This window comes from Palaemon carinicauda, chromosome 15 (assembly GCF_036898095.1).
Source record: "Palaemon carinicauda isolate YSFRI2023 chromosome 15, ASM3689809v2, whole genome shotgun sequence".
In the NCBI taxonomy this organism is placed as follows: domain Eukaryota; kingdom Metazoa; phylum Arthropoda; class Malacostraca; order Decapoda; family Palaemonidae; genus Palaemon; species Palaemon carinicauda.
In genome coordinates, this window is record NC_090739.1 from 42,752,933 (window position 1) to 42,762,932 (window position 10,000).

Here is a 10,000-nt window from a genome sequence, read left to right on the forward strand (position 1 = left end):
TGTTAGGTAACGTGCTAATTTGAAAAAAAAAAGAAAAAAAAGAAAGAAACACGTGAATATTCGCTACTGCGAATGCAAACACAAATATTCCGACCACCTCTAATACATAGTTCCACAAACGCACATACTGTATTACATGAGTAATTGTAAGTCTAGCATAGAACTGTAATTCTATAGTCTATAAAAACACAAATTCCCCATCAACTTTTGCTGTTCATTATAATTCGAATGATAAACAATAAAATACAAGGAATGTGGAAGACAATTATCTCTTAACAACAGTTTTCGAATGATAATAAGTAGGTTATCATAAAAGACGGTTCTGTCTTAATGAAAAGTCTAGCGTCACCTTACTGTCTCAAAAAGACACACAGGCTTAGAGTAAAGCCAACAACAGGAGGAACTGAAGGACACTCTCCAGCTTATCTAATTCACGACTACACTAAACAACCCATTCATGATTATCTGAACAAGCCTAACACGAACCATGGAATATTGTGTTTGGCAAAATGGACCACAGTATTGATTACTTACTAAAATCCAATAAAATATTTGACTTTACTGTATCCGTACTTAGCAGTGAAACAGTCACAGACCATCAAAAATTTCAATTTCATTCCCAGTTCTTAAGAAGGATTTACCAAGAGATATGTCTATTCTTTGACTGATTATGAAAAAGGACAAAAGGCATATTAATCTACAAAAGAACTATGCTTTAACATTTTGCTGCTGATTATTTCAAATTCTTTGGACTCCCTGCTGTTGTAATAGAGTACACCAACACGCTGAGGCAACACAGTATGGTAGCATATACAACACTTGCCTCGACCGGCAATTACATTGCGGTTATGACAAAAGCGGTAAGAATTATGGGACTTACAAAAAGCTGGACAGTAAAGGGAAAAATTTTATACGTCATGCATATGGACTTGGTGAAATATATTGAAAGATCTTATAAAGATGCACTGTTGTGAGGTGCAATTGCATGACGTGTATAAGTTTAAAGATATTGGTAGAGCCGTGAACTTTCAAGTCTAAATGGGTCTGAAATAAGTTTGTTAGATGTCTTATTGATTACCTAATGCACTAGCTATACATCCCATACACAGGTCAAAATATAGCAGTTTAAAAGATAACTTCACAGTTATAATCTTAACAGCTTGTAATTTCACAGAAGGTTGTGGGGTAAAATAAAAGGCCGTGCATGACTTTGACAGGAGGGTACTACTGACTGGCCATATCAAGGATAAACTAAAATCTGGTGATAAGATTTGATAACATTAGTAGAAATTAAGCAAAAACCTAAACAAAAGAAATTACACTAAATGGAGACCAAGATTGTTGCAATAAAGATGGTTGCCCAGTCGTGTTAGCTACTTGGTGAACGTTCCATTCACTCTACACGTATGATTATGCTTGCTTATATCCGTTATTCTAATACTGTTCTGTTCTTAATATTGCATACCTTTACGAAATCAATAACTTTTAAAAAAGTAGTGGACACTTCCCAAAAAAACCTATTTTTAATATTAAGTAAGAGCATAGAGTTCTGATTGAGTTCTGGTATGTCTGACTTCTAATATTCTTCTCCCTGGTTATCTATGAGTGTTCATGTAACTACTGTTACACAGTTAACCATTCGATCTAAAAGCACCAAAATACACTTGACTTCAATCTGAACAATTCTTATATTTAAATAACAAAATTAAACCTCTTACTCTGCTCTGCACCCACACAGTTACTGTACACTTAACTAGAACGCTCAATGACCGGCATTGGCATTATTTCACCGATAATCTGAATTCAGTTTCCATACACAACGCTCATAACAATAGTGATGGAACTTTACACTACAGGCCCAACTGCTACCAAGTGTACCAACATAAAGGAAAATATCTCACACGACCAAACTGTGCATTTGTCGTAGTAGTAGCAAAAGAATTTTTGTGCAGCATACGTACTTGCATTAATTACTAAAATTTCCTCTGAGATATCAATAGCCATTAAACTAAGAATCATACCACTGGTATTCACCAAATGAATTCTCATATGGCTTCCAAATTCCTACTGCTCTTAACTCATTCGATTTAATTCGGGGTACACCAAGAACATACCTTGCGTGGTTGAGTGATTGTGTGTGAAGTTTCCTTGACTAATTACAAGACAATCATTCTTTCGGTCTGCTTTGACTGAAAATCCGCATGGACACTTCATTTTGAACGTCCTGCAACAAGTAAAAGCAAAACTGTCCTGATAAACTACCACGGAAAGTAAATATTACTCGACCACAGACCTTTTAATGACAAGATACTAAATATCGTCAACAGCATAAATAATCCAGTCTAAGAAAGATTTCCAGATTCGGACCAAATACCAAACAAAGCAGTGTTACTAGTCATTAGGTTAATTTGTTTTACGATATTCTGGGACATCGAGAGTTTCTTGAACATACTGGTCAAGACCAGGCATAGCAAAACTGGTTTTTTTTTTTTTTTTTTCCAATGGAAGTGCCACACTTCCGGTCAACACTGAATTCGTTATGAAAATGGCCAGGTGCTGTCTGTTTTGGTGTTTTTTTCCTTTTGGGAATATAAGGGCTTACCAATAAAAATGTGTATTCTATGTTCATTAATTACGTTTGACGAGGTGACAGTCGCTTACACATACACTTATCGAGAGTACTTAATGCAGCTTTTTATTGTTATGTAATGCTGTATTATTTATGGCTTTCAAGCAACTAAAACTTAAACCTTGAGATCAAATACGGCTACTTTCTGTCTCTACGCTGTCTTCATCAGCATATGAGCTGTTTAAAAATGGGAGCAAAAGTGTTTATGGGGAGGATAAAGACCTTCAAGCTTTTATATGTAAAATAAAAACCTAAAGTCACTTTACCTCTATTTAGAAGTCATCCATTTCACTGACAAATGGCTCTCCTATCAAACAGAAACTTTTTTTTTAAATACTGAATACCAGGTTTTTCTTTTAAATCAAACAGATAACCATCCGGACACACTCGAAAAAACTCACATTAAGGAATATTTTAACCTTGGAAATGCTAAAGCGGAGAAAAAGGTAGGCCCTCACGTTAGGTAAGGAATTATATGCTAGGTTAGAATTGTCTTAATTCTTATGTCTAAAATGTATAGCTTTATATGTCAGGGTAGGTCAAATATGGACCTGCCATACTAGATTACACTGGAACTCATCCCTGGCTTTTCTATGACTCCTGACCCTGACAGTGTAGTGGGTCAGGTCAGTACTTGAACTATTGGGTTGGGTTGGGTTGGGTTAAGGGGACCTGTATTTCAGTTGTCATTTTGACATCTAGGTTAGGTTCATGAGGGTTTGAAATTCCCAGTCAGGTAAGGATCCGTTATACTAGGTTAGGTTAGAAAATACTTCAGTACTTATACTAGCAACTTTTTTGTTTTATCCGTATTTGCAGGGCTGTTATTGATGACACATTAAAACTGCATTTTCCCCAATGGTCATAATAGAATCTATGAAAAACTGGCAATTCTAAAAAGGTATAACACTTAATTTTTCTTTTCTAAAAAGAAAAAAAATAAGTTTCTCACTGAGGTCCCCTATAATTTCTATATATATATATATATATATATATATATATGTGTGTGTGTGTGTGTGTGTATATATATACATACATACATACATACATACATACATACACACACACACACACACACATATATATATATATATATATATATATATTATATATATATATATATATATATATACAATAGATGACCGAGGAAATAATAAAACAAATGTTATGCACCTAAATCAAATGGTAAAAAATATATAATAGAATAGAATATTAAGTAATAAAATAAATATGTCTTGGTTATTCTAAGAGAAATTAGCGTCTTATACTATCACATACAACTTAACCCAAGATAAAATCCAACCAAAGTACAATTAAAACAACTTGGGTTAAAGCCTTTACTAACCTCTGGTTTGGTCGTACACCAGAACTCCACGTCTTATATTCACCGCCGTGTTTACACTGATACCGGACACGACTGTACTTGAAAGCACTTTTAAACTTTCGATTGGCAACTAAAGTCTTATTGGCCTTCTCGACAGACCTTGAGTCGGCCACAACAAACTTCGAGAACGTCTCTCGCTGAAACAGGTCTAATGTACACTTAAAGTTGTCAAAATCTGGGAATCTCTGACCAAGAGACAACAGAGGTTGAACGCCGTTGGCAGTCATTTCAACTGATGTATTTAATAAAATAGTTCAAGTTTTGAGTTGCGTAGAGGTGGTAAAAAAAAATAGCATAATTTCTAAATAGCTGGCCAACTAATAACGTTATTGTTCTGTGTGCAACATACAGTTCACTTGGGCCACGGCAGTCGTGGAAATAGTCAGTCACTGGCAAATGCCTCCCCGTTGTCTCGAATTGAGTAGATGTCTGACAACGTTTAGGTTCTCTAAGTTGTCGGATCTAAGATATTTACAACCTAATCACTCGATCGTCAACGAATTGGTTCCTAAGCTTTCACTCGCATAGGCCCAAGGCAAATAACAATTACGAAGATCCCTATTTGCGGCACTGTTTGAAGGCGAGAGAAAAAGTGCCTGGAAGACGGAGGAAAATCCTATCTGGTAACTCGTATCTAAGTTGTTTACTACATGTGTCCGATTCCGCGAACCTGACTTAATTCATTCTCTTTATGAAAATTACTATTTTAGCTGAAACAATACGATTGTAAATATTGGGTAATCATCTATTTAAATTCTATAATAATTCTATAAGCCCACAAGATTTCGTATACCAAATGTGTTTTAATGTAATTCTTCATGTCACTAAGACAATTGCAAGTCACTGGCGTATCGCTGCCAAAGTTCGACCAAACGTATTGTACAGCACCTAACAGTCAGCTGATTTGTTTGTTTACAGGCTTGACATGTGTCATTGATTGAGGAAGAAATTATCATTATTATTATTTTCTTTATGCGCTTCGGTCTTCATAACATTTACAGCATTTTCAATTACCAAGAAGGAAAATACATTTTATAATTCAAAGATCATCGTCAAGCATCGATATCTTATTGTTTATGTACCCTAATTTACTAAAAATTTTGTGAAAGGTTACTATAATTTCTGTATGGCGATCATCTTTTGTAGTCTATTATCGCAATATCAAAACAGTTTCTTTTAACTCAACGATGACCAATACGAAACGGACTTATATTATCACGAGTCGGCTGCGGAGATTATCGTCATAAATATACCAATTTCCACACAAGCTGTATCAATAGAACGTCGAAAAAAAACGTACTGACAAGACAGGCTGTACCTCGATTAATGTTGAAATTGCTGTACTTTTCATTGAAAATCGGAGCTTTGAGAAAACAGAACGAGGGAAAAACAGGGATGTGTCTTAATCACACCGTTCGGGGCCGGGTCTGCCTCCTAGCTTACCACAACTCCCCTACCTTAACCTGAAGATCTTAAATGATAAGACAAAATTAAAATACGCTTGATATTCTTGGAATTTTATCACTTTAATTCATAATTTGACGAGGCCCGGAAAGGACAGTTACCTTATCACTTATTAGTCAGTTTATCGTGTCAATAGTTAAATGACTGGTTACTAACAGCTGGCCATGGAAATTACCACGTTGACCACGACGACATCCACGCCCCCACCTTACCAATCACTGTTAAGGTAACTGTCCTTCCCGGTCCTTTTCAAAACATGGATCAAAGTGATAAAAACAGGATCATCAGGTATTTGCAAAGTTCATCTTACATGAGAGGTCTCAAGTTAGGGGGAATTTCGCCCTCCCTGTGACCCCCCTTGGTCACAAAAGGGAAAAGTTCTCCCAACTATTTGGTTTGTTTCTTAAATTGCACAAAAAGTGGCTATTTTGAGAAGAAAAAAAAAAAAAAAAAAAAAAAAAAAAAAAAAGTCTCAAGATATTTGATATCGCCCTATCCTGAGAAAATATTTAAAATTTTTATTCCCCCATTTTCGATTATTGTCCTCCTGTCAGGTCTTCAGCTGCTGATTATCATCTCCACTGTCCCTGATATTGATATTAATCTCGTTCAGTTAGTTCTTTGTGTATGTTGTATAAGATTTTTCCTAATTTTGAGAATATTTTCCATTTTTTTTTCCATTCAAATTTTCCAACTGTACCATCATGTACGCAGTACTAGGTATGCACTTAATTCTAAGTCTTGCCTTAAGAATTAGGCTTAATGCTACACAGTACTCTAGAGGTGATATTGGAGCTGTGACCAGATCTAAAATTATCTTCAGTATCAGGTAATTGAACCGTGGAAATTCAGAAGTTCAACCTTTATGCAAATGATTTTGTTAAGGAAAGTTTAACACAAGTCTCATTTCATAGTTTATATATGAATTATCTATTTGAAGTTGCTACTGAGCATAGAATATTTCATATATACGTTTTTATCATTCCTTATAATTATAGTTTATTTGTTACTTCTCTTCTGTGCTGGACAATTATTCGGTTGGAGCCCTTGGACTCGTAGCATTCAGCTTTTCCAATTAAGGTTATAGCTTGGCTAGTAATAATAACACTAGTATGATCATTCTGGTTCCAAGTTTTGGTGATCAACGGTTCTTGAAAAAAAAAATTATCATGGTACGCCTTCTTTGGTTTGTTCCTATTGTATCATGAAATAATTATTGAATTTTAATTACATTCTCTTCTCTCTTTAAAAAATTCTTGATAGTTTTGTACTGGGAAACCAGAAAAAAATATAAATTAATTTCATAAAAATAAAAATCAAATATAACTAAATAATTTAAATTAAATCCCATAAAAATCCAATAATGGCTTGGGTCTAGTCAACACAGACATAACAAACGCTTTCGACTTTACTGTCAAAATATATATGGTGCTGAAATTTTCTGTAACGGTCTATATCTAATCATCAGCAAATTACTATTTGATATTACCTACACATATGAAATAGGTATAGTCCATTTCTTTTAGCGAGTCATATTTGCACCGACTCGCAGCGGTGCCCTTTTAGCTCGGAAAAGTTTCCTGGTCGCTGATTGGTTGGACAAGATAATTCTAACCAATCAGCGACCAGGAAACTTTCCGAGCTAAAAGGGCACCGTTGTTGCGAGTCGGTGCAAATATGACTCGCTAAAAGAAATGGACTAAAGTAGGTTGGCCAGAGCACCAGCCACCCGTTGAGATACTACCGCTAGAGAGTTATTAGGTCCTTTGACTGGCTAGACAAGCCTACATTGGATTCATGTCTCTGGTTACGGCTCATTTTTCATTTGCTTATACGTAGCCCGAATAATCTGTCCTATTCTTTCTACATTCTCCTCTGTCCTCATACACCTGGGCAACACTAAGATTACCAAACAATTCTTCTTCGCTCAAGGAATTAACTACTGCACTGAAATTGATTAATGGCTACTTTCTTCTTGGTAAGGGTAGAAGGAACTCTTAACTATGGTAAACAGCTCTTATAGGAGAAAGTAACTATAAAATCAAACCATAGTTCTCTAGTCTTGGGTAGTGCCATAGCCTCTGTACCATGGTCTTCCACTGTATAAGGGTCGAGTTTCTTGCTTAAGGGTACACTCGGGCCACTATTCTATCTAATTTTTCTTCCTCTTTCTTTTTAAGATTCTCTATAGTTTATATATGAAATATGTATTTCAATGTTGTTGCTGTCCTTAAAATGTTTTATGTTAATTGTTCATTACTTTTCTTGTAGTTTATTTATTTCCTTGTTTCCTTTCCTCACTGGGCTATTTTTTCCTGTTGGACTCCTGGAGTTTATAACCTCCCTTTTCCCTACTAGGGTAGTAGCTTAGTTAATAATAATAATAATAATAATAATAATAATAATAATAATAATAATAATGATAAAAATAAATAATAATAATAATAGTATTAATAAAAAAAATAATAATAATAATAGTATTAATAAAAATAATAATAATAATAATAAAAACAAAAATAATAATAATAGTAATAATATAATAAAAATACTACTACTACTACTACTAATAATAATAATAATAATTATTATTATTATTATAAAAGGGAAAATTCTCTCATACAGACATCCAAATTGAAAAATAAACACTGAAGACCGAAGAGTGCCCTTCAAAACGGATATCTAAGGATAGAGGAATTCAAATGCCTTTATAAAACCAAAGATCTATATCTGGTATTGTTGCCGTAGGGACGCGTGAAAAAAAGTAAATAATGTCAACGAAATTTCATATTTTCGAAATAGATCCAAAGATATATTATCTCCTCAAGAACATGTGTTAGATGATGTTGGGGTTTCTCATGAAAATTTAATTTATCTTAAACCGGAATAAAAAATATTGGAAGACTGGAAGATGGTAATCAAGATTGTTATTTAAGGATAAAGGATGGAATACTGTAGTAGGAAAAAAAAGAAAAATCATTGCGTAATATCAGAGAGAGAGAGAGGAGAGAGAGAGAGAGAGAGAGAGAGAGAGACATAAAGTGATACAAAAGAGGATCGATAACTCCACTTATCGCTATTTGGAAGTTTAGAGTAGATCACAAAAAAACTTTTTTTTCTGTTTTTGAAAAGGTCATTGGCTTTTGTACATGAAAGAGATACATTTAGTTACATCATGTGTATCTTAACCGAGCTGTTTGCGACTAGAGTAGGAGACAAATTGCTGATGAATATTTAGTGATATAAATTTATCATTTCTTTCAGAGATGTAACTGTGGTAACCGTCGCCCCCTTCTCTCTCTCTCTCTCTCTCTCTCTCTCTCTCTCTCTCTCTCTCTCATAATTTCAAACGATAAACAGCTCGGTAGAAGGAAGATCGACAGCAATAAGTAGTAGCTGTAAACACAAGATAATACTTAAAATTTTATTCTAGTTCTCATGATAGATCTCGTGCAGTACATAACTATATCTACAATCACGATATATCACCTTCAGAAGACCTGTGGTTAAGATTAGAGTACCTATAGTTAAGATCTGAGAGAGAGAGAGAGAGAGAGAGAGAGAGAGAGAGAGAGAGTGTTACTTGTACAAGTAAGATCTAAACAATCGCTCGCTGAATATTCACGCAATGGCTTTGAAAGGTTTATGCATCCAGTTGAAGGCAGATTAAATATATTATAAATTTAAGTTATTCTGTGTGTATCAGTGATGAATTATATAAAACATTTATTATAATGTTGAATTAAGCTCATGAATTTGAACATTTCATTAGCATTAGCTGTTAATAACATGTTGAAGAAGGTATGGCGGATGATAAAAGAAAACAATCATAACACGTGTTGCTGTCACTGGGACGAATGGAAAAAAAAAATAGTAATGTCATCCAATTTTCGAAATGTTTAAAATCAACCCAGATATGTATTATCTGCAACATCTGTTACCTGACGAAGTAAAGGTTGTGAAATAATCTCAAGGTCCGTAAACATGTAATTCAAGAAGAGAGATAAAGCTTGATTTTCTTTTTCTTCATTAACAATATTTCGGAACATATCAACAGACAAGATTAAAAACCCTTATCAAACCAAGTGAGAAAACTAGGTATAATCATTCTCGGTGACGGTGCCAAAAGCATACGTGCTCCATAGAACATTCTTCTCTTACCCCTTCAGGAAACCGCTGAAATGCCCCTTGACGTGTCCTTCGAAAGCTGATGTACTCACCGAATACAGGTGTGTGCCACGACCACAGGTGCGCTGGTGTAAGAGCAACTGTGCTGCTAATACTACTACTGCTGCTGCTACTGCTACTGTTGGTGGTGGTGGCGTCGGAGGAGTTATCCGAAGTCTCCTTTTTGCCCTGGCGCGTTAGTTCCGCCCTGTGTTGCGCCAGGATGCGCATATGGCCTCTTCCTCCCTCTGCTGAGCCTCTTTCTCGACCTGGTGGCGATGGAGTTGCTCGTGCCGCGACTGTATGGTGCTGACGGGAAGAGAGCGGGGTTCGAGAGCCGCGAACTCCACGGGGTGCTT

General features: G+C 35.2%; 1 protein-coding gene across 2 annotated transcripts in view; it reads right to left on the reverse strand.

Annotated features, from left to right (window-relative positions):
• LOC137654579 (protein bric-a-brac 1-like) overlaps positions 1-10,000 on the reverse strand; it is a 101,486-nt gene that overhangs the window by 91,183 nt on the left and 303 nt on the right. The window contains exons 1-2 of one of the 2 annotated variants that reach the window (XM_068388329.1): positions 3,975-4,612; positions 2,115-2,224 (exon numbers count right to left, since the gene is read on the reverse strand). In XM_068388329.1, coding sequence (XP_068244430.1) covers positions 2,115-2,224; positions 3,975-4,240 — 376 coding nt within the window. In that variant the 5' untranslated portion in view covers positions 4,241-4,612. Of the gene's footprint in view, positions 1-2,114; positions 2,225-3,974; positions 4,613-9,694 lie in introns of those variants that run through there. The other variant, XM_068388331.1, reaches the window with a different exon arrangement.